General features: G+C 33.0%; 1 protein-coding gene across 1 annotated transcript in view; it reads right to left on the bottom strand.

Annotated features, from left to right (window-relative positions):
- The window catches only part of HFM1 (helicase for meiosis 1), a 101,721-nt gene extending 77,706 nt beyond the window's left edge, over positions 1-24,015 (bottom strand). Inside the window, exons 1-12 of the mRNA XM_045547552.1 lie at positions 23,924-24,015; positions 19,822-19,934; positions 18,239-18,551; positions 13,296-13,558; positions 12,959-13,006; positions 8,808-8,878; positions 8,214-8,346; positions 7,407-7,558; positions 6,777-6,854; positions 6,039-6,197; positions 3,599-3,799; positions 3,428-3,516 (exon numbers count right to left, since the gene is read on the bottom strand). Coding sequence (XP_045403508.1) covers positions 3,428-3,516; positions 3,599-3,799; positions 6,039-6,197; positions 6,777-6,854; positions 7,407-7,558; positions 8,214-8,346; positions 8,808-8,878; positions 12,959-13,006; positions 13,296-13,558; positions 18,239-18,551; positions 19,822-19,934; positions 23,924-23,994 — 1,691 coding nt within the window. The 5' untranslated portion in view covers positions 23,995-24,015. The remainder of the gene's footprint in view (positions 1-3,427; positions 3,517-3,598; positions 3,800-6,038; positions 6,198-6,776; positions 6,855-7,406; positions 7,559-8,213; positions 8,347-8,807; positions 8,879-12,958; positions 13,007-13,295; positions 13,559-18,238; positions 18,552-19,821; positions 19,935-23,923) is intronic.
- Positions 24,016-26,786: the final 2,771 nt, after the last annotated feature.

Genomic DNA, 26,786 nt, shown 5'->3' with positions numbered 1-26,786 from the left:
AAGCATGAATAAAAAAAAAAATGAAGAAAGAAAAAATAAGGGGCAAAGAGTGAAAAAAGAAGAGAGTTAAACGAGAGAAAAATATTCCCTGAGTAACTAGGTAAAAGTCAGAAATGAGAAAAGGAATTAAGGTAAATGCTTTCTGCAAGAACATGATTATCTGAAACAAAATTAGCTAATTTATGTGCAGCAGAGAACAGGAAAAAAGGAGAGGGTAAAATGTAAATTAGTTTAAAGGGACCTTATAGCCTATCTATTTCAGTTCCCTACTCATATAGGTAAGTTTAGTTCAAAAATATTAATTATTAAGTATTCACCTTAGGAGGCTACACAGTTATCCTATGTGAATGATCCCACCATTACACAAAGAATATCATAAGTCTTTCAAAACTGCCTTCAGAGTTACTTTATTAGCAAGAAAATAAGTCTCATTACTTGATATCCACATTTTGTTTCTGACTAAAAGTGACATGGCCCACCTTGATCACCTAGTTTATTCGCCCAACAAGTAAAAGGCTCCAAATTACTTATAGCTACTTATAACCTCTCTATCCTATACCTATGCTTTTAAAAAATTCCAGTTTTACTTTTATTCTATTACTAGTTTTATAATGAACTGAACTGGTCAATCTGTTTTTGAAACCCCATCTTTGTTAAACAACATTTAGAAAATTAATAGTCAATGTTATAAAACCATGTACAGCTAGTATGAAAACTCAATCATTATTTCGTTAGCATTAATTTCACTTTCTCCCTTTCTGTCTACCTCTCAGACCTCATCTATTAACACTTATTGGCTGTAAGCTTTCTGTTGGTTTTTCTCACTCTCTCTGGGTCTCTTATTGTATCTTACTGCTTAATCTTGCTTTGTTGATGTGTATAATAAAAGAACTACTCTACATGCTGCACAACCCAGACATTTTTTTCATATGGCAGTAACCAGGTTAAATCCTTGAAATGGAAGTAAAAGTATGAAAATAGTGTCTAGAGTACGAATAGGTACCTATATTTGTAATTCTTTAATGGACAAAATGGCTAGAGATCTATTCTTTTAGTGGATAGAAAGCCAAAGAATGTAAAACAAACAAACAAAAAAAAAACCAAAAAAAACCCCACAACAACAACAACAAAACTCAGTCATTTCCTCTTGGCCTGGTACATGTCTTTGGTTGACAAACAACCAAAGATGGTGGCAAAGGGACAGACTGGTAATCGGAAAGCTGATCTGACCCAAAATGGAAAGAAGTACATCCCCCCACCATACAAAATTAGACAGACAAATCATTATCTGCTCATATCCACATGTAATTATCCAATCCAATTTTAGTCCAAGGTCTACCACTAAATATATTTACTCATTCCCAGAAGTTGTTATTAATAACAATAAGCTAATATACATTAAGCAGTAACCATATACTAGCACTCTGCTGAGACCTGCTAAGATTGAGTGGTAAATAAGATGAGCATAAGTCCCCATTTCTTCAATAAATTTATACTCAAACAAATAGAACAGATAATAAAATAACAATTAAACAAAAGGATACTACAATTATATTAATAGTAAATGCCATTATTATCAAAAGCTCAGCACTCGTCCCAGAGGCCACATCAAAAGAACAAGGACAAGTGGTTTGAGGAGAAGGAGAGAGAAGTTTATTAATTTGCTGGCAAATGAGGAGGTTGTCAGACTCCCATCTTAAAGTACCAACATTCTGCTTCTGAGAAGGAATACAGAGCTTTTAAAGGGGAGGTTTTCAGCTTTAGGCTACTGCTATTCAACTATAGCTGATGGTTCTGATTCATCCCATTTTGGCTAAGACAATCTCTCCTGACGTCCACCTGGACAATTCCCTTGAGCCATCTCCTGTGGTCCAAAGAACAAAAGGCACTGCCCTACCCCTCCTGACCACTGGCCTGAGACAGGGATGCAGGTTTTAATTCCAAAGGAATGGGGGAGGTTTTAGAGAGAAAAAAACATTTTTATCCTTTTTCAGGCCATTCTCCCTGTTACACTAATAAATAAAAGTAAAGGGTGTTTATAAAAGTAAATAAAGGGAAACCGACAGTCGTGGAAAACTGATACTAAAGGCAAGACTTGAAAAATTAATAGGAGTTAGGTAAAAACCATTCCAGGAAAAGAAAATATGATACAGGACAAACCTTTATAGGGTAACAGTTTGGTGTATTCATAGAACAGAGAGGCCAATATGGCTTGACTGTAGTGAGTAAAATGGGAACATGACCATAATGAGTCTGGAAAATTTGTTAGGCATCACATTATACAGGTTATTGCTGGCCACACAAAGGATTTAGGATGTTATTCTAAGGACGATAAGAAGCTATTAAAGGGTTTTAGGCAGGAAACGGACATATTTAGATGTGCCATTTTAAACAATCATTCTGCTATATAGAGAATAGATTAAAGTGGGATAAGAGGGTGAGTACAGTCAACAGAGAAAAGAATACAGCCCAGGCAAGAGATTAAGTGACTTGAATTAGGGAGGTGACAGTGCTGATGGAGACAAAATGACATATTTGAGTTACATTTAGAAGTAAGGATAAAAAGGACTTGGTAATTGATTGCCTATGGGGTAGAAGATGAAGGAGATTATCAATGATAGATTTCTGCCATGAACAACTAGAGAGATGATGTATAATTAAGATGGGGAACACTGAAGGAGGAGGTGGTTTAAGAGAAAAATCAAGGTTCTATTTTGGACACAAGGAGTTTGAGATGCCCATTAAGATATACAATTGGATGTTAGTTAAACAGATGGACTATAGGCCTGGAGTTCAGTAGAGATGTCTGCGCTGAAGATATAACTTTGGGAATTCATAGACATACATAAATACTATATAAACCTCATGTGAGTAGATACAAACACCTCGGAGTGGGGAATTAGAAAGAATGAACCTCAGATAGAACTCCCCAGAATGTCAACATTTAAAAGTTGGGTAAAAGAGGTGAAAAGGGGACTAAGAATGAGCGGCCTGTAAAGTGGGATGAAAATTGGTAGATGATGATCATGGAAGCACAGAGTCCAGAGAGTTAAAGTGAGGTAGAAGTGGTCAAATGCATTAGAGATTCCTGAGAGATTAATTAGCAAGACGAGCTTTAGTGAAAGATTATACTAGACGCTGGACTGAAAGTAGGTAAAAAAAAAAAAAAATGAAGATAGCAGTCTGGATAATCTTTATCTTTCATGAAATCTGGCTATGAAATAAAGATTGGTCATAACTGCATTAAGATTCATTATCTCAATCCTCAAAATTGTTATTATTCTTATTTTATGGATGAGGAAACTGAGTGTTGGACATGTCGAGTAACTTGCCCAAGGTTAAGGGATGAGGCTCGTTTTCTTTTCTCATCTTGATGATCCCTAAAAGTCCTTCTATAATACGTCCATGAAAATATGAAAAACTATACCTCTGTTTCTGTTCCACAGCCATAATAAATTTAGCATCTTTCACAAGAACAGAAGCAGCCTGTTGTACACCTTTCCTTGTTGCACAAAACTGAAAATAAATTAATAATTTTTTACAATCATATTAAAACACTGAATATTACATTAAAAAATAAACAACCAACAATCCATACCACAAGTGTTGGTTTCTGATCAGAGTACGTTTGTATAACTCTGGCAATTTTGTAGTTCAGGGTTAAATCAAACTTAAATTCAGTTTGGTTACTACTGCAGGGAAATCCAAGGACCACTTTCCGAAGTTTCACCGGTCTATGGCTTTCATCCATTTTTAGACAAACAGCAGGTCTTTCACCATCTGAAAGCCATTCTGCAATCTTTAAAAAACAGAAATATGTATATTAAATTTTTTTCCAGTAAAATTCTATGGATAAAAATAACCCAATTATAGACCACATTAAAGTCAAGGTATAACAGTATTTAATCAAGTAGTCTTTTTCAATATTACATACTATTCCATTAATACCATTCTATTGACATATTGGTAAATACTACCAATAGCAGTATTTTAAGATTATACCCATTCGTCACCATGTTAAACTTCTAATTGATTATTATTGTTTTATTTCTTTCATAAGAGTCCATAGTAAAATTAAAAATTGATTTTGTCATAGAAATCAAATTTCTCACTATCATTGTAACTTTTTCGTTATTTTTCAAAACTATGCCTTGAAATAGCTGACACTCCTTTTGTGTCGTCTTAAACACTAGCTGAATAGTAGCAAGGTAGTGGCTGACTAAGGTTGGCAAGGGTTGACAACTTTTAAGCAAATAACAAATAAACACTTGAGAGATGGCAGTGAGATTCAATGCTAGAGTCACTAGTTAGTTTCTGGAGCTGTGATACACAATCCTTATCTTCACATACCCTGGTTAATAATCAGGCTCCATGCCCTGCTCTAAAATTGGCCATTGCTTTGACAGAAAGAAGACTGATTAATGAGTTTCTTGTTGCACAGGAAGTAAATGTTAAAATATTCTCAAGGGGGAGGGATAAGATCACACAAGAATTCACAGTTTGAGGGGAGCAGAAGGCCAAGGATAAAGACCTTAATTTAGGGAAAAATTGAAGATGTGAAGAAAAAGATGGAGAAATAGCATTTACAGAAGTAATGATTACCACAAAGGGGAAGAGAGTTTCCAGAATTAGAGGACATGGGTATGCAATAACTGCTTACAAATCAGTAAAAAAAATTTAGTATACTAATGTGAAAAAAGAGCAAAAGGCATGATGTTGCAAGCTGCAAAAAAAGAACTTATAGCAGTTGATAAATATATTAAAAGTATTTGCTTCAGTAGAAATCAAAGAAGTGAACATTTTCAAAATAAGATACTATGTTAAACAATAAACCTGACAAATATTTTAAAATAATTTTATTATTTTACTATCTAGTATTAGGATATAGGGAAATGCTGCCAGTAGAAATGTAAATGAATGCAACATTTATTGAAGGCAGCGTGTCCTTAGAGTTTTATATATCCTTTGATTCAGTAATTTTATTGTAGAATTTCAAAGATATATTAATTTTAGCACTGTTTGTAACAGCAAAAACCGGAAATAACAATCTTCCATTATTATGGTGTTAGATAAATAAATGATAATAAAACCACAAAAATAGCATTGAATAAGAATATTTAATGATATGGAAATGTTTATAGGTAAAATGCAAACCAAAAAAGAGTGTGTACATTATGATTCCACGTATACATGTGCAAGGACAAACACTGGGATTTAGTCTTGTTTTAATAAACTTTAAATTTTTCTATATTATTCTTGAATATGAAAAAAAGCTATCATCCTAAGAATAAGAAAATGATTGATTGTGCCAAATTAAAGATAAAGACAAAATTTTTTATTGAAATACACAATATAACAGCTATTTGTGAAAATAGTTTCTAAGCAGTAGTAGAGGGAAAAAGCAATATTACAGTAGGCTGAGAAGCAAGTAGGAGTGAGAAATTAGAGTGAAACTATTTTTTTCAAAGTTTACTTAAAAATTGAAGAAAAAATTAAGTCATATATTCATTATGAAAAGTGTAATACTGCACCCAAATTTTTTCTTTACATGTCCATGGAGCCCATTAACGATGAGATCCTCCTCAAGGACAGGGTCCCCGTTATGTTTTCACTCTTGTACCTACTATTAGTGCTTACAATGCCAAGCATATAGAATTGGGTAAGTAGTAATCATCTAAGCAATTATTTTTATTTTCTATTATACTTTGCTATACAACTTGTGTCAGCTGCTTATAATGACCATAACATATTAGTCAAGTTATTATGAGGTGTCTGAAATGCATGAAACTAAGATTTCAGATACTAGCAAACAATAGACTTCCATGAACTGTTTTATTCAACCTGATCTACCAAATTTTATGGACTTAATACTGTCATACCCATACGATTTAGCCATAACTTTCCACAACATACTTTCCAATTAAATTTGTTAGGCAACTGAAAGAAAAAAAAAAACAAACCTCACTTTTCCCTAAGATCAAAATGATTAAAAATTCCACAAATCATTAAAAACCTCGTAGACTAAAATTCTAACTTACATCCTCAGCATTTGGAATTGTTGCAGATACAGCTACAAATCTCACTGGAATAACAGTGCTAATATTTTTTAAAGTCTGAGATACAGACTGTACAGTTTTCATTCTGCTGACTACAACTTCAAGAGTTGGACCACGATTTTCGTCTTTTACAACATGTACCTAAGCAGGAAATCAAGAAAAAATCATCAGTTATTGAACTAAAAACCTATTTAATCAATTAAAATTTACAATAGTATTTTTTTTTTTTTTTTGAGACAGAGTCTCACTCTGTTGCCCAGGATAGAGTGCTGTGGTGTCAGCCTAGCTCACAGCAACCTCAGACTCCTCGGCTCAAGCAATCCTCCTGCCTCAGCCTCCCGAGTAGCTGTCACTACAGGCATGTGCCACTATGCCTGGCTAATTTTTATATATATATATATTTTTTTTAGTTGTCCAGCTAATTTCTTTCTATTTTTTTAGTAGAGATAGGGTCTAGCTCTTGCTCAGGCTGGTCTCGAACTCCTGAGCTCAAACGATCCGCCCACCTCAGCCTCCCAGAGTGCTAGGGATTACAAGCATGAGCCACCACGCCCGGCCAAAATATGCAATAGTATTAACATCCTTCCTTTAGAAAATGAGTATTTTCCACTCGAAGGGATAAAACAAACATATAGTTCGGTTGAAAATCTCTTGCTTCTTTCCATCCATTCTAATCATCTTTTTATGTTTATCTCTGAAAGTGAATCATGCGTTCACTACCTCATCAATGAGAAACAGTCGAACCAGCTGGACCAAAGAGTTATCTCTCCATTTCCTAGTCATGCTATCCCATTTTTCCTAAAGAAAGAAAGTAAGTAGTTAAAGTAATAAGGAATTATAATAAATATTATTTAATATATAAATAAAATTTTTAACATGACATATTACAAATAATGGGCAATGTTTTGGTTGATGCCTTAAAAGTATCCTGAAAAACATTTAAAGATCAAAAAAGATTTAAGGAATTTTAACAGTCCTACTGGGCCCTCAATTGTTTTTAAGTTGAACACAATATACTCAAAGTTTTATTACCTATTTTTAAGTGCTACCAAGGCCATGCCTCTACAGTACATAATACTTGGGTAAAAAAGAATATAAGCAATAAATATGATTATATATTATCCAGAATAACAAATTGCCTATTTTTTGTCTATTTTTCCTATTTAGTCATTTGTCTTTTACTTATTGATTTATAGATATTCTTTTTGAACCCTAAATACTAGTTACTTTTTATATTTGTTTATATTGCAATGCTTCTAGTTTATGTTTTTTTTTACTTTTTCTTCTTGGTGAAGAAACATAGATATTTTCTAACAACCAAGGAAATAATAAAGTATAAAGAATACCTACTGGAGTTGTCATAATAATATGAGCATGCTGAATCTCAAATAGGTCATCCATTACTGTATCTCCAGTGAGTTCTTTACAATTCAGTCCTATTGGTCCAAATTTCTCTTTCCAGTCATCAAAACGCTGACTACACAGGGCTTTTATTGGTGCCACTGTAAAAATGTGAGATATTTATTTTGAACATTAGTGAAATTTTAAAATTATTTTCACAAACTTTGGTTAATAAAATTAGGGTAAAAACATACATCTAGGTACTGCCTAATATTAATAAATTAAAAGTTAACAATACAGGCATATTGTTTAGAAATATAAAAGTAATAACCAAAAAGAAAACTAACAATAGAAGTGATTTCTCAAGAAAGTGTAACTAAGATTGGAGAAAAGTAGATTATTACTTTTCATTACAAGCCTTTTTGTAATATTTTATTTTTTAAACCATATGCATATGTAACTTTGATGAAAAAATTTAAAAATATATATACCTAAGAAAGGAGAGCAGAGGTTCCTATACAAATTTCTAGAATTACAAAACGTTTGGTTTTATTTGTTTGTTTTGCTTGCCTTTTTACAAATAAGTATGTAAAAGTCAAGTTCTCCATTCAAATATTATTCTTTATTTATAATGCTGGGAAAATGTGTTTTAAATTTAATGTCATAGACAAGACCAATTGTGGTATATCTTTATTAAAAATGTATGGAAAACCAAGTAATAATTCCTATGGCCTAAAATTGAATTTACTTCATTTTGTTTCAATGGTTTTTCATTATTATAATTAATCATCACTCTTACAATATATAAATACTTACTGTAAACAATTTTAATATTCGACCATGGCAATGGTACTTCCACTAACAATCTTGTTATAGCTAGTTCAAACACTACAGTTTTTCCAGAACCAGTTGGAGCACAAATCACAAAATTCCTATCTGTGTAAAGGAGCTAAAAAATAAAATTTAATCAATCATGTAATATATAGAATTTTTCAAACACATTCTCAATTCATTTTAAAAAATGCCTTAGGAAGAGTATAAGAAATAGTAGTTCAAGCATTTTTACCTCTAAAATCATTAAAATTGTAACCTTGCTCAGACCCTCCACCCTCAAAAAATAACATTATTAATATTTTATCATGGTATTTTATTTGTAAAAGTAATATGCTAGACCTAGAAGAAAATCATTCCTTTAGCTTCCTGAAAAATTCTAATCTATATAAACACAAATGAATCCACCTATGAAAAGCACATGCATTCATTTAACAAATAATTTCTGAGCTCCTATAATATACTAAACTCTGAGTGTAGCACTGGGGACATAAAGATGTGATATAGTCCCTGCCCTCAAAGAAGACACAATCTAGTGAGAAGAGGCAGATAAGTAAGTAATTATAGTAAAATACTTACATCATCAAAGGCTTTGGACTGTATATAGTTGAAATATGGGAATTCTTTGAAAATACTTCTAAATTTTGCCGCTTAGAATAATATTAAGGAGATAATATTTCAGAATTTTAAAAATTGGTTACTTTTAATTTAAAAATTTAGTTAAACTGATATTAATTCTGACAATATTTAATGATAAGGCTTTAATATTTGCTATTTTGGCAACTTAAGAATTAACAGAAATTATTCTAGCCTCCAGTCACACTCTATATTCTGAAAAGAACCTGTAAAGTTCCTAAGGGGAAAACAAGAGGGTTACATAAGGGTTATAATTTGAGAGTTCAATATGATGGAAGAGTTACAAATACATATAGGCAAGTACACCATCACTACACTTCTAGTTTATCTTTTCCACAATAGTGCTTTTTTAAATTCACCTTGACTAGGCCACTTGATTTTTATCTCTTCTGTAATGTTTAGAATTTCACTTATTAACTATTCATTGTGCCCCATTAGCTGATGTGCATTACTGAATCCCTTTGTTTTTGATACTTTAGGTGTGTTAAGTGGTAGATTTAATTGTACTGGTTCGACAGGAAGAACTTAAATCATCCTTCCTCTATAAGAAAGTTCAAAAATATTAATAGATAAGAAGAATAAACTGTCCCCTCTCCAAGATGAGGGTCTATTGACAGCTTGGAATATATTTGTACTTATATGGTATTCATTTCATGAAATGTCAACTACATTTATTGAGCACTATATGCAGAATGTATTTCTAGATTTAGAAAGCTGTGGGAAGCTGTAAAGAAAGAAGAAAATTAGTTCCTATAATTGAAGCTGTTATAATCTATTAGATTTAAGACAGTCATTATATCTAAGTACAAAAATACACAGTTTTTTTAAACAATTACATTTTTACAAAGATATACAAGAACTGATGAATTGCTGTAGTAATCCTGTTAAAATTGAGATCATATGACTTCTCTGCTCAAATTTCCCTACTTCTCTTGAAATATATGGCTGCAAGGCCCTACATGATCTTGTCTCCACATTGCCACTCCCCGCATCTTCCCTCACCTTAATCTCTCTGACTTCATGTCCTACTACTCTCCCCTGACTCACCTCCTCTAGCTATATGGGACTCTGTTGTTCTTCAAAACCATCAGCCATGTTCCTGCCATAAGGCCCTCTCTCTGTCTGCCTAAACTGTTCTGCCTCCATATTTCCTTGGCTCTTTCACCTCTTTTAATTGATGAAATCTGAGCTTCTCAAGGCCTACCCTAATTACTCTATTTAATTCTATACCTCAGCCCTGAATCCCAACATTCCCAATTTAATCCCCTTACCCTTCTCTACTATTATATTTTCTTTTCCCATAATATTCATCACCTTCTAAAGTACTATGTGACTTATTTATATACTGTTACAATCGTTCAGATCTATCTTCTTACCCACCCTTATCCCAAGAATGTTAGCTCCTCAAGGGCAAGGATTTATTGCTTTCTCAGGTGACATATCCCAAATACCTAGAACAGTACCTACACAGAATAAGAACTTAGTTAATATAGGTTACTTTCTGTTGTGCAGAGTGTCAGAATATTTCTGCCAAAACAAAAAAGTAATTTTGAGTTTGTAAATCCATCAGCATTTGAAGGAATCTCGTTTTTCCTTCAAAATATGTCTCTTTTTATAAAATATTTATTTGTAACAGGCCTACAAGTAGGCCAACATGCTGGTTTTTCTCTCATTAGATAGTTCCACATCAATTTATATTCACAAAAATGAATCTTTGATTCAGAGTAGATGTAGAATCGAGTTTCCAGCTCATGAGAAAACTCAAATACTAACACCATTTATCATCACTATCAAGATTTAAAATCAAATTTTTCCTTTTGTCCAACACACTCTCAGCAGTGTCACTGCAATTATATGTTATAATGGAGAAAATGTCTGCGGAACTGAAAATGACAAGAGTACTGTGGCAAGATCAATCTGACAAAACTTCTAATGTCCTGAGGATTCCAATACAGTAAAATATTTTAAAAGAATCAGAAAATAAGTTGTGTCCAAGTAACCCACAAACTCTCAAACTACCATGAATAGCATTTAGTCTTCCACTTTGAATACATACTTGGAAACAATAAGGTATATACAATGAGTTTGACAGCAAAGGAACTTTTTGGACAATAAATCAATGGACACAAGTGTAGGCAGTAGTCTTAACTAAGACAGCTGAACAACAGAACCACTTTGGCTGTGCTAATAGGGCATGAAGGCAGTGCCCCAGCCCCTTGGCTTGCCACTTTCCAGGTGTCCTTTATCACTTTGACGGGACTCCTTGGTCTGTGGAAAATGTTCTATCTTAGCATGCTAAGACTGTAAGATTTGGGTTTTGTTGTTTTGTATTTTGTTTATGATTATACGCATCTTATACTTCCCTGAAAACTAAATAAAGTTTTTGGCCTTTTTAACTGACCAAAAAAAAAAAAAAAAAAAAAGGCAGTGTCATATTATAGAATAGCTTCCAGTAAAGGATAAGAAGACTCTCCCATCATACAGATAATTAAATAATCTTTAACTGCTTACTGCTAATCTATTTTTTTTTTTTTGATCACCAGAGAAAAGTAAGTGCGGCAGGATTGAGATATCACGTTCAACAAAGTGCTAGAGACTGGCGATGTCTACAGTTATATCATCACATATAATTCTCTTATTGTCTCCTCCCCCCATTTTAACTCAATTATCTGCATTAGAGGCAACTTTTCATAAATGGTCAGGCAAATATTTTCTAACCATAATTCAGAACAATCTCAGATCATTCCCAGAGTACCCAGGATTAGAGTCACTGTTGCCTAGATTTCTCTGGCTCATCTGCCCAATATCTGGAATTTGCTTTCTGTTTTTTCAATTAGACCATAACTTTTGTGGATTCTAGAGTATTCCCTACTGTTGACTATTTCCATATTCCTAACGCATAGTTTTGATGATATAACTTGACCTACTCAAAATATTATGTAGTTTCTTCACATTGCTTAATAGATTTATTAAATATAAAAACAAATGGGGCATGTTGGCTCATGGCTATAATCCCAGCACTTTGGAAGGCAGGAGGATCACTTGAGGCCATGAGTTCCAGACCAACCTGGGCAACATGCAAGATGATCTCATCTCCACAAAAAATAATAAAAATTTTTAAATAAATAACTAAATAATAAAAATAAGATACTAAGAGAATAGATCTTAAGTATTCTCACCACAAAAAGAAAATGGTAACTATGTAAGGTAATAGATACATTAATTAGCTTGATTGTGGTAATCATTTTCACAATGTATACATATAACAAAACATCATGTTGTATATCTTACATATATGCAATTTTTTTAGAGATAACGGAATTTTAATGATTTCTACCATTACTGACTACTCACTACATCTCCAACACTGTGTTAAGTACTCTGCATATATTCACAGCAACCCTATAAGTCCCATTACTTCTTATCCTCATCTTCAGATAAGAAAAATGATGCACAATATACAATTTTTATTTGTCAAATACACCTCAGTAAAGCTGAGGAAAATTTAAATTAAAAATAAAAACAAAAAAACCTTGACCTTGGTATTCATGGCATTAAATGATCTGGTCCTAAGATACCTATCTAACATTATTTCCTATTACTTCTTTAATCATATCTTTTACATCAGCCAAACTGGACTGCTTAGACATTTCACACTTTACCTCACCCTTGCTCATGGCTATTCCTTTGCCAGAACAACTTCCTTACTTTATTTGCCTTTCAATGTCTTTAGGGATAGGAAGATAAATAAGGCATGATCCTCGCCTTCAAGGAGTTCATAGGTCATGGGGAAATAGTCACATAAATAGCTGGTGAATTAAAACAGAATAAGTACACTGTTATAGATATACAAATCTGATTTGGGTACTTACATTGTCATAGACTGATAAAACAGTTCATAAATTGCCACCAGTGTACAGACCACACTTTGAGCAGCACTGTTACATACATTTATCTTTTATATGATCCAAAAGATTCACTTTTTCCTCTTTTTCTTTGTCAACCAAAATAAACAAATAGAAACACAAACAGAATGTTTAAAAATTATTATTTCACAAATATAAAGTAGCTGTTGTAAATAATTTAAAGGATACGAATTTCTGTCACAGCCTTCAAGGAACCTAAACCATTTTCTGTGATCCCTAAAAAAAAAAAAAATCCTACGTATTTATATATTTTTAACCTTTTCCATAAAAACTGCCTCAGTAAAACTTGTATAACTTTTTATTGAGAGCAAAATTAAAAGTATTTTTTAACACACAGCTAAAAATATTTTTAACATAGTACAGCTAAAAATAATACAACATAATAAAGAAATGCAGAAATTGCACATAACCTCAAATTTACTATATTTTTGTATTTTTCCCTATGCTAAGAAATGCAAATTAGTTTGTACTTTTAAAAACCAACTGAAAAAAACCAAGTAATTACCTCGACTGTCATGAGGCTGGGAAGCAACTGAAAAAGATGGTGATTTGAATATGGTTTCTCCAATTTCAGAAGCAGAAAAAGCATCATTTGCTAGAAACACATTTGCAGAATATTGAGGTTTCTGTTTACTATTGCTATAGTTCCTTGATTTCCCTTTGTTCATTTCTGTTTGAGCAATTTTCACTGAACCAATGTGAGAGTCGAAGTTTGCACTGTCATTGGAATAAGCACTTCCATGTATATCATCAGATATTTTAAATAATCTGCAAAAAAAAAACCCAACAACATGTTTTTCACTTGTAACAGTTGCTCAGAATGTGAAAAGCTAGCATAAAATTGGCCCCTTTAAAAATACTCATAGGTTATAGTTTATTCAAACAAAAAAATTAATCATTCTCCTAAAATATGATTTGCTAAGTTTACCACAGAATTATGTCTTTTCACTTCCCTGAAACTCAGATAAATCTATTTGTGCTATCCAGCCTCCAAACTGGCCCCAATGATCTTCACCTGATCCTCATCCTTTTGCAATCTCCTACAAATTGAATTGCTGAATTAGGATTGGCCTGTGTAATTAGTAGAGTACTGTAGATGTGCAGGTGTATGATTTCCAAGGCTAGGTTATAAAAGACATTGTCCCTTCCACATGATCTGTTAGATCTCTCATTCTGTAGGGACCTAGCCACCATGTCAGAAGAACATTCAAGCAACCCTATGAGAGGCCCAAGTGGTGAGGTACTGTAAACAACCAGCACACACTTGCCAGCCAAGGAGGGTGAGTCACCTTGAAAACAGATCCTAGAGTACCTGTCAAGCTTTCAAATGACTGCAGCCTGGCTAATGTTTTGATTGTAGCCTCCTTGTGGGAGGCCCCCAACATCTGTGCACATTCTCATGAGAGGCCCTAAGCCAGAACTACTAGTTAAGTTGTTCCTAAATTCCTAACCCACAGAAACTGTGAGAAATAAATGTTTATTGTTGTTTTAAGCCACTAAGTTTTGGAATAATTTGTTACACAATAGATAACTAATGTACCATTTAAAGTCAGTAAAGTGCTTAAGAGAGAGATAAAAAAGCTACTAAATATAGTTACAGTAAAAGAGACTTTTATTCACCTACTAGTAATTAAATTTAATTGAAGTAATTCAAGTTATAGAAATACATTAACATACTTATGTTAAATTTATAGGAATATATTAACATATTTGTCATGAATTAAAAGTTGTCAGCAACTGCATTTGGCTCCAAAGGAGCTACCTAATAAAACATATATGTATTTCCTAGCCAATCAAATCAGGGCTGTATGTCCTCCCCCAAAAAGGAAGGGACGGCAATGAAGTATATTAGCAGATCAAGTCACCCCAAACACTAACCAGTAACCATTTTAGTGTAAGAAATACTTCTTTGCAAAGTTCTAGAAAATAAGGAAACACTGTCTTTATGACTACATTATATTCAACTGATAAGGAGACAATCTATCAAAGTAATTTGTTCATAATAGCTCTAAGGGATAAAGTAACAATTAAGGTTCCTAATACAACACTCACACTTTATAGAATAAGTAATGGGGATAAAAGCAGGTATCAATCTTACAGAATTCTGTACGGAGTGACACCCAAACAAGCACTGTGCAAATACAGAACACTTTCTAAATTATTTTTACTATTAATCTCAATGACATGTTTTTGTATTAGAACTAGTCTTTCAGAAAACTAGATACAAGAATGTAATTTAGTACAAACTCTGTAGAGTTGTAGCCTCCAATGCCAGCAGTTCTATCTCTGAAGACAGAAAATTCAAAAGCAGATGGTTGGTGAATGATATAGTAGAATTCAATTACAAAATGGTATTGGGTACAAGGAAAACACTTATGCTATAGGATGACTCCTACCTATATGTTGTGATATTGGGTAAAACATGGACTTTGGAATCAGACAAAACTTGGATTTAACTCCAATGAGGGTGCCATGATAATCAACAGGGAAAGAATAGTCTTTTTGACAAATAGTGCTGGAACAATTGATTATCTACGTGCAAAAAGAATGAAGGTGGACTCCTAGTTCATCCCATATACAAATAATAACTCAATAGGGCATATGTCAAAATATACGAGCTAAAACCATAAAACTCAGAAGAAAACATAAGAGTAATCTTCATGACCTTGGATTAGACAACAGTTTCTTAGATATGACACAAAAAATATAAGCAATCAAAGTAATACCAAATAGATATGACACTAGAGCAAAAGCATAAAAGAAAAATTAGATAAACTGGACTTTATCAAAATTTAAAACTTTTGTACTGCAAAAGACACCATCAAAAAAGTGAAAAACAATCCACAGAATGGGAGAAAACATTTGCAAAATATAGAGCTGATTAGAGATTTTTATTGAGAATATTTAAAGGACTGTTTACAACTCAACAATAAAGACAAATAGCCCAATTAAAAAATAGACAAAGGATTTGAATAGACATTACTCCAAAGAAATACAAATACATGGCCAATAATCACATGAAAAGATGCTCAACATTGATGGACTGGATGTTTATGTCCCCACCAAATTCATATGTTGAAGCCCTAATCCCCAATGTTATGGTATTTGGAGGTGGGGCCTCTGGGAGGTAATTAGGTTTAATGAAGTAATGAGGGTAGCTCCCTATGATGGAATTAATGCCCTTATAAAAAGAGGACAAGATATGAGATCTCTCTCTGTGCATGCATCTGTGCATGCACCAAAGAAAGAACACGTGAGAACATAACCAGGAGGCTGGCCCTCACCAAAAACCCAACCATGCTGGCACCCTGATTTCTAACTTCCAGCCTCCAGAACCATGAGAAATAAATGTTTGTTATTTACACCATCCAGTCTATGGTATTTCAGTATAGCAGCCCAAACTAAGACAATTAGTCATTAGGAAAATGTAAATCAACAGCACAATGAGATACCTCTTCACACACTTATAAGGATGACTATAAGCAAAAAGACAGACAACAAGAAGAAATTGGAACCCCCATATATTGCTGATGGGATTATAAAGTGGTACAGCCACTTTGGGAAACAATTGGGCAGTTCCTCAAAAAAGTTAAATATAGACTTACCATATGACCCAGCAATTCTACTTCTAGGTATATATCCAAAAAAACTGAAAACATATATTCACACAAAAACTTGTACACAAATGTTCATAGCAACATTATTCACAATAGCCAAAAAGTAGAAACAACCCAAATGTCCATAAACTGATAAATGGATTAAATAAATGTGATATATCCATTCGATGGACTATTATTCAGCCATAAAAAGGAATGAAGTACTAACACATGACACAACACGGATGAACCTTGAAAATGTTATGCTAAATGAAGGAAGCCAGACACAAACAGCCAGATATTGTATGATTCAATTTATATGAAATGTCTACAATCTATAGAGACAGAAAGTAGATTAGTGGTTGCCAAGTGCTGAAGGGAGGAAGGAATGGAGAGAAACTACATATTATTTATCAGTATGTAGTTTCTTTTGCGAGTAATGAAAATGTTTTAAAATGAGACAATAGTGATGGCTGCACAACTCTGTGAATATTATAAAAATCAGTGAATTGTATACTTCAAAAGGGTGAATTTTATGATACATGGATTATATCTTAGTAAAGCTGGTATAAAAAATTATAGACCTCAACCTCAACTGGGCCCTTTACAGGGTCCAGCAATCCTACCATTATTCTAATTACATTGTTTTCCCATTCTCCATAATTTCTTCCACTCTTCTCATTCTTGCTCACTTTTTCCCTCAGACACCACAGATAACCTCATCTCCCATGTCATAGAGAAAACAAAAACTATCAACTAGACTTTTTCTGATCTTGAACCCATATATCCAACTGTCTTTCTGGACTATTTTTAAGTGTCTAAAATCAACACGTCCAAAGCTGTACACATCACCTTCCCCAAAACCTGTTCTTCCTTTATAGTTCTCTGTATCATAAAAGGGCATTATCGTCCTTAATCATTCTGGCTTAAACCAGAAACCCAGAAGTTAGATCTCATATCCAATAATCATTTAAGTCTTGTGGAATTCTACCTCCTAAATAATTCTAGACTTCTCCCATTCCTGCTACCACAGTCCTACATCAGTCTACCATTTTCTCCTACCTAGACTAATAAAATAACCTTTAAAGTGGCTCTTCATAATATATTTTAATTCCCTTCTAATTCAACCTCCATATTGGGACCAAAATGAACTTTTAAAGAAAACAAAATCTAATTTCACTCCTCCACCTTAAAACCCAGTGCTTTAGGGAAATGGTTCTCAAACTTTAGTGTGCATAACAATCAAATGGAAATTTTATTAAAAATGAAGATCCCTGTGTCCCACCTGTACTGTGGTGGTATCATTTGTAGCAGATAAAAGGGTTAAATATTACAATTATGGTTATTTTTGTGGGTAGGACTAGGACTGTGGTAGCAGGAATGGAGAGAGTCCAGAATTATTTAGGAGACAGACTGTAATCCTAGCACTTTGGGAGGCCAAGGGGGGAGGGTCGTTTGAGCTCAGGAGTTCGAGACCAGCCTGGGCAAGAGTGAGACCCTGTCTCTACTAAAAACATAGAAAGAAATTAGCTGGACAACTAAAAACATATAGAAAAAATTAACCGGGCACGGTGGTGCATGCCTATAATCCCAGCTACTCGGGAGGCTGAGGCAGAAGGATTGCTTGAGCCCCGGAGTTTGAGGTTGCTGTGAGCTAGGCTGATGCCACAGCACTCTAGCCTGGGCAACATAGCGAGACTCTGTCTCCAAAAATAAAAAAAATAAATAAAAAAAAAAAGGACACAGAATTTTGCTATTTTTCTCATTCAGATTCTGCCATATTTAATACTCTTGGATGTATATATATTCAACTTTATTCATTGAATATTATTTATTTCATTTAATTAATTACCTTTTCCGGAATGCTGATATGCTGTCTCCTTTATCTTCTGCAAAATTAACTAATTTTGTATCATCAGGAACATTTTGCTCAGGTGCTATTTCACTGCCAATATGATTTTTACGTTTCTGACAAAAACTATATGTCAGCTTGCCAGCAACATGTGATAAGTCATTGTTAATTACCCCTCCTAAATTTAGATCATCTTGTTCATATTTATTAGAAGGGAAGACAAATTGGATTTTTTGTGTTGGTGAAATATAATTTCTATCTTCTTTAGTTATCTTTAAATTTGATGTTAACATTTTTGGTCTCTTTTCTTGACCTACAAAAAAGGAATATATTATTACATATTCTCCATGAAAATAACTTTCAAAATGATGAAAAAATTCAATAAAAATTTTCAAAAGAGTTTACCAGTTAAATATGAAAGCCAAAATAAAAGTATTAATACAATAACAAAATAATACCATATATGGTTTTAAAATACAGGTGATTGTTACTCTTATGGTATATTACATCACTGAAGAACACTCAAATTAATTCAGAATTATTGAAAATAAATTTTAAATTTATGTGGAACCTATATTATAAAATAGGTTTAATTCCTGACCCATAATTTAATAACACAATTATAATATTTAACTATTTAATCTACTATAATTATGAAGATTTTAAAATTTATATAAATAATTTACACACAGAAATACGATGGCCAATCATATAAAATGCTACTGAATATGATCCAGTATTAAAATATATGACACAGTCCTTTTAAGTTTGTAATCTTACTCTTAAAATCAAGATAAAGGAACATCTTCATCACAGTGACAGAATTTCAAAGGTTTCTTTACAGAGACTTTATAAGAATCTTTGGGAGGTTTAGTAGGAGTTTGGAGCCCTTATTATGGCTTAAATTTGCTTTAGCATCTATGTATATATAAAATACTATATGTGTTATATATTACTTGATACGAGAGTATATTTATCTATAAAACATATATGTAAATCATGAAGCTTAATAATAAAATGTATATATATGAACCTATGACCGAATTTAAAAATTAAAATTGTACCAATATTACATTAGATCACAATATATTGTTTGTTCTTGTTTTTGAGCTTTATAAAGATGGTATCAAACTATATATAATCTTCTCCATCTTGCTTTTGTCACTCAATATATTTCAGGGATCTGGTTACCTTTAGTAAAGGGCAAGGCAAACCGAACAGTGGTGATTAAATTTTAATAGCAAGAGGAAAACAATATTCACAGAACATTAGTCAAAACAAGTGTGTGTGATACCTTACTGTGCATAAATATGCATACATATGTATGTGTATGTATGTATGAAGAAGGAAAATCTTTTAGATTTTAAGATTTGGTGAGCATTATTATGAATAAGAAGTCTCTGACTTTCATTTTATTATATTTCATTAAAATAAAGGAATTTTTATCATTTTATATAATGATTGTACATATTTCTCAGATATGTGTGATACTGTGATATAATGTGTAATGATCAAATCAGAGCTTTTTAATATTGACATGAACTACATGGGTTTAGCTTCATAACAAATATGTGCTAACTTACATAATAGTTTATAACTTTCTATTTCTTCTTCTAATTCCTGAGTGTCTGGAATTTCTGAAATCAGTGGAGCAGGAGGAAGAAACCAATCCAATGACTTTTCATTGTCTGGGTAGCTATATAAAACATAAAAATGTGAATACATATGTTAATAAAGATATAACATCAGAAACTGTATTTATTAAACATTACTCAATTACTGAGTCTTGCATAAACATGCTGTAAACTAACTTTCTGTCAGCACTTTGATTTATCCCTACACAGCAGCACTCTCAACATTTTTTCCTTTATGTGTCATAGGATTAAGGATACTGCTATGTGAGAGATATGCTACCTAAATAATGGCAATAACTCCATCTCCTTTTCTCCAGTTCAAATTCTAATGACAGGAATCTTAAATCTGCTCCCATATTTTAAAAAAAGTAGTAAATCATTCTCAAACTTTAGCATTTTAACTATTACAAGTAACAAGTTACTTATGACATACCTCACAACTAATCATGGGTCATCAATGTGTAAATGACACCATTACTGGTATTCTAGAGTATTCCTACAACATTATTACAAATTAATGTCCTAACCCAAATATTCTTATTCTGGAACCATCTACAACCCACAGAAAATCTGAGAAACCAGTTGAAATTGGAAATCCCTTTATAACCCTGCAGTAATTGATAAGATTTTTGCCACCCTGTTGGCATCTTTACCCCTTCTTATTTTTCAGCTGTGATCCTATCAATTGATACTGCTTTAATGGTTCTTTTCCACTCAGAGATGATTTGTCCTTCATTAGGACAAAAAGATTAGTGTTAGGTGACAGGAAATAAAGTTGAGAAGAGCACTACATATTCTATCTATTCCAAGTCCCAAAGATTTTATGATTTATTTCTTATCTCTTCACTTAGGACGTTAAGCACTCTAAAGTGAGAGACTTGGTGTTTTATTTTTCTGTCTCCTGTAGTACCTAGCACATAGCTACTATGGTTATATTTTCCAAATAAAAAATCTACAACACATATCTGACAATGTCTGACAGAATGTCTGCCAATAAGCCAGATTATTTAAAATTTTGTCAGAGGGTTCCCAATGTCACCCCCAGTTCAATGATTCCCTAGGATAATTCATAGGACTGTACATATAGTCCTACTCATGGCTATGGGGCAAAGCCCAAGGGAAAGCAGACACAAGCTTTCAAGTGTCTCTCCCAGCAAAGTCACAAAAGATGTACTTAATTCTCCCTGTAATAAGTTGTGACAACACCCGTAAAATGTTGCCAAAGAAGGGAAGCTCATTAGGGACTCAATGCCCAGCATTTTATTAGGGGCTAATCATGCAAGCAACCCCTGTCTGGCACCTACCTAAATTTCAGAATCCCAAAAGAAAAGCAGGTGTTCAGCAGAAACCATATTATTTGTATAAACAGTTTACACACAGTAAGCCATTGTTATCAGTTAATGGTGGGAATCTTCCTGAAATCTAAGTTCTCAGACTCCAGCCATAGGCCAGGCTTCAAGTAAAACTTTTCAAGAATAGCAGTTTAGGCCTGCTATGTTAACTCTTTTCTGCACACGAACTATTCCAGAAGATCCAAGAAAGAAGATAATAGCTCTACTATTCAGCCTCCTGATGATTTCCCAATTTTTTTCCAGAAGTGCCATTATTCTCCCAGTCACCCAGGATCCAAACTATAGTATAATCTTTTTTACTCACTATATCCAGACATATATCAAGTTTTACTGTATCTTCCTTATAATGCTTCTTGAATTCATCATTTCCTTTATATTTCCACTGCCACTATCATAATCAAGGCTCTAATCAAGTTATATCTGGTTGAGAGCAATAGTATCTTAATTGCCCTCACTGCCTCCAGACTTTATCTCTAGTATATTTTACACATTTTTACCACATTCATTTGGAATTGTTTTCATCATATTACTCCAAATTCTTCAGTGGCTTCCAAAGAATGCCAAACTTTCTGGTGGCCTTAGCCCACTTATAGTTTTAACTCTCCTATACATATCTGATAGTCCAGGCCAAACTGAACTACTTGCTGTATATCAAATAGATAATACATCCTGTCTCTTCTTAACTTTATTCAAAGATATTCACTTTATTTTGCTTGCCCTGTGCCCTGACCCACCCTCCATATCTACCTATAGTAGTTCCACTATTTTATTCATTCATTAATCCACTAATAATTATTTACTGAGTACTATGTGCCAGGCACTGTTCTAGATACTAGAGTTTATATTCATTGAAAGTCCAACTCAAATCCTAATTTTTCCAAGATATCTACCTAGGTTCCCAAAGATTTTTCTCCCTTTTCTCTTATTCTTCTCTTTTTTTTTTTTTTTCTTTTGAGACAAGATCTCACTCTGTCACACAGGCTACAGTGCAGTGGTATCATCATAGCCCACTGCAATCTCAAACTCCTGGGCTCAAGCGATCCTCCTGCTTCAGCCTCCTGAGTAGTTGGGACTACATGTGTGGGAGCTACCACACCCAGCTAATTTTTCTATTTTCTGTAGAGATGAGGTCTCTCTCTCTCAGGCTGGTCTCGAACTCCTGGCCTCAAGCAATCCTTCTGCCTCGGCCTCCCAAAGTGCTAGGATTACAGGCGTGAGCCACCACAACTGGCCACCATTCCCTCTTCTTACAGACTGAACCTATGTTTATTATAGTCCACCCTGTATTGTTGTGGGGGGTGTGTAAAGAGATGAGAGATGATTAGATACACAGATATTTAATACCCCCTCTAGATTGTAAACACTTAACAGTTTGTTTTTATTTCCACTTACATCAGTGGTACTTAGCACAGTGCTTTATATAATTAGCTATACTATTCAATAACTGTTGATTTAATTCCATGACTTTTAAGACATAGAAAATTATGTCCAAGATCCTTATTCTGGCATTTAACGCCCACCACAACCTACCCTTACTCTACTTACTTTTCTAACTTTATGTCCCAGTGTTTTTCCTTTATGAATTGTCTACTCTAGGAAACTTCTCTATACACTATTCTGTAACCATACCATGAACTGTCCCATCTCATTCTTTCTGTCATGCTATAGCACTGTGCCTTCAAACGCCAAATTCCTCTCTCCCTATAGCAATTAGCAAATCCTTCAAAGCCTGCCAAAGTCTCCCCCTATTACCCCAAAGCCTGACCTGATCATGTAGCCAAAAATGACTTTTCTTCCAAATCTGAAATTTCATCGCATGAACATATGCTTATCATTTGCTTTGTACATATTGCTGGCTTTGTATTGTTAGAAAGATGACCTTTGAATATGTTCCAAAATTTGCATAGGCCAGTTCTGATTAACACCTGTTGCCCCAGTTGGAGGTACTCTTTCCCTCTCAAAACTGTCCCAGTCTAGGTGATGAATTACATGGTCACATTATTTATTAATGACCTTCCCATATGGGTGTTTAATCTCCTATACTAGATTTTAATGTTTTTGAAGTAAAAGTCTATTTCATCCTTTTTATATCCCTTTCATCATTCAATCAATATTTGAATAAATAGAAGAATAAATGAGGCAATAAATATGCTTCATTAAAATAAGATAATACCATAGAATACACAGAAAATTCAGAATTGAGAGCAATTCACATGTGAAAATCCATAAAAGCCAGTATTTAACAGACTACCTACTCTCTATTCTTGTTGCCTTTGGTCTCCTATCTTATTTTCACCCCTACTTCCTGCCTGCACTGAATTTCCTATCACACTTGACCTTTGGCACATTACCCATTCTGTTTCCAAAAGGTACCATCATTCCTTGTCCTGAGCTACTCTTTGACTATTATTTCCAGTCTTTTACCTTGGCCAAAAATAATTTGAACAAACCAGAAATACAAATAAATGGAAGCCAAATAGGTAAAAATCTATTCTATTTAAAAAATTATAACATTCAAAATGTTAAACTTCAGTTATTCTCTTATATCTGAATTCCATGTTTACCAAATATATAACTGAAACATCATTCTGTTGATCCTTCATTTTTTATTTACCAGAGAGAAAATTAAAACTCCCTAAAATTGGAGAAAATAACCCTTTAAAAATACACTATGTTATCATCCTTTAAGACAGACTTACTTTTCAACTTCACCTGGTTTTTCAGAAAACAAATTTTCCAAAGAAAATAAGCAGTTATTTGATTTCAGCATTGTTGAAAACTGGACTTTGTCATAAATCTACAAAACATAAGAAGGTAATTTATATATTATTTAAAAGTATATAGCAAAATATTTTTAGATAGGAAAACTATAATTATTAATTTCCCACAATGTCCTATAAAATATAACCACAGACCATCCTCTCAGTTTTATCTTCTACAACTTCCTCCAAAATTCTTCAATATTCAAATATGTTATTCTGTGTTCTCCACTCATTCATGTATTTTCACACTTGCACCCCTCTCTTCATGAGACACTAATGCTTAGAATGTGTTTTCTTCTATTCTCCATCTGACAAATCCCCATCCATCCTTCAAGGTATAGGTCAAATGTCATTTCTTCTTCAAAGGCTTCTGTGAATTTGTCCTCTTCCCCAAGACAGAATTAATCATTCCTTTGAGTCTAAATATGTTGTTCATACCACTATTTTTGAGTTAAGATAGTATATTTTATCATAATGTGTATACCTCTAACAATACACTATGTACATATACAAACATTTGCTTCAAAATAAATGGGGAAAAATAGAAGTACTGATGAAATAATGTCAATGAGTTGATAATTGCTAAAGCTATGTAATAGGTACATGGGATTCATTATAATATTGTTTACTTTTTGCATGTGTTTGTACTTTCCCAAAATAAAAAATTTACAGGCTTAACATATTATGCATATTTATATTCATATTATGTAATACATATACTACATATGTATGTTTACATTCTTTTTAAAAAGATAATTTTTACATTCACAGATGTTATCTAAATGGAAAGGATAAAAACGTTCAGCATTGGCTACCTTGGAATATAACAAAAATCCAGGGCTGAACAAAGACGCAAATGTGATAGGAGACCATTATTACAGATACATACATTGCTCCCTTCACATTGCAATTACTTCTCCCTGCACATCAACACTACATCCCAATTTTTTTCTAAATTCTGAAACATGACAGAACATTCTATATGACAAAACATGAAATAAAATGCACAAATCATAAGCCATAAATCACATTTCTATTTCTTCTGTAATAGTTAATGCACTGCAAATTTGTCCTCGGGATAGAAACTAAAATCAAAGAAACTATATTAGCGCCATCTTGTGGAGAAACCCACATTACCGTGTCAGATTATGTCTGTCCAATTTTGAATCCTCCCTGATATGGAGTAAGATACAAGCCGGAGTCATGCGACAACGGAGAAATGTTTTCACCCGCACCCCTTGACAAAATGCTACTGTTAAGAAGACTAAATCTGTATATACTTTAGGACTGTTTCCCCCTTCCATCTGTTTAATTTAATCATTCTCTTAATTTTTCTCAATTTATTAATCAATCACCAACAAAGAAATAGTAAAAAGAAAAAATGAAACAAATTAGTGTGGTTCTATAAACGTCTAAAACAATTTAACTGTATGAAAAATAGAAACCTAGGATAATAGGACAGGAAATAGAAGGGAGTCATTCAAAAATACACTAACAGAGTCTTTAACATCTTTCTTTAAGTAAATAATTTCAGAACTTGAAAACAACTGAAAAAGTATAAATGAAAATACTAATCATGTTTTTATATTGTTCACAAAGTAACAAATATAATGTTCCCTTTCTAGTTTTAGGAAAACTGTATGTTTTTAAACAACAATAACAAAAACAAACCTTTTTCTAAACTAAAATTCACCAGACCACTTTTATATATGGCTTTGCTACCTCAGAATTTAAGTAGAAAATCTTTAGGCTAACATTTACGTACTTGAATTCTTTATTCTAAAAGAAACTGCAAATAAGACACTAAAACTACAAATTTAAATTATTTGGGAAAATGTTATAATTGAAAAACCTATATAAACAGCATGTATTTTCAAAAGAACTTTTGATTTCTAGTTCTAGCATACACAAGAATACAATTTGTTTTGGTTCGGAACAAAAATATTATGTATGTATTTTAATTCTGATGGACCCCTATGAAAAAAATCACTTAACTAATATTGTTCATCCCCTTATCCTACATTATCTTTCTTCATAATGAGTTGATAACTGACATTATATTATGTTTAGCTGCTATCTTTCTCCTCTGAAAGCAAGCAGGGACTTTGGTCACTAATGTATTCCAATAACCCAGAACAGTGCCTGGCACATAGTAGATGGATCATAAGTATTCACTGTGGAATAAATGTATTAGCAATAATAAGTTTATAAAAAATATTAAATAAAAATAATTTTCCATAATTCTGAAACTTAAAATTTTACCCTCCAAACTCTAATGTTCAGTTTAAAAATGTGAATTTTTTTCTAGTTCAGGATTGATGTCATCAAATCATGAAGGTTCTAAAGGTGATGAATTTGGCACTTTCATTATGTAAATAATATACATATTTTTAAATACAGGCCCTAAAAGGGATCTTCGTGCATTTCAGGACGAGTTTGTGATGTGAAGGGATGCTAAGTTTTGAATTAATTAAATTTAAATTCTAGGCTTAGATTCAGATTTTCTAAATTTCTTCATGTTAGATTATTTATTGCAAAGTTCTAGTTTCAGCATGTGGTACAAAATTACATTGCAAAACACAATAAACAATATCTTCCCCAAGTGGCTTTAAGTGTCTGCTCCACTCTAGTCACTTTTAAAATACTTAAACCTATTTTTGTGACTACATAATTTGATGCCTTTGGAGCCCACCTGCACCTTCTTTAATTACACTGACAATTTAGCATTTTCTTTCTTATAATCTTTACTTGTATAAAATTTCAGATCTATGAGTTATTCCTTACAATTTTTACTCTCAGA

The sequence above is a fragment of the Lemur catta genome, chromosome 3 (genome assembly GCF_020740605.2).
Source record: "Lemur catta isolate mLemCat1 chromosome 3, mLemCat1.pri, whole genome shotgun sequence".
Taxonomy (NCBI): Eukaryota; Metazoa; Chordata; class Mammalia; order Primates; family Lemuridae; genus Lemur; species Lemur catta.
Note: the sequence above shows the minus strand (reverse complement) of the source record. Positions and strands in the feature narration are given on the sequence as shown.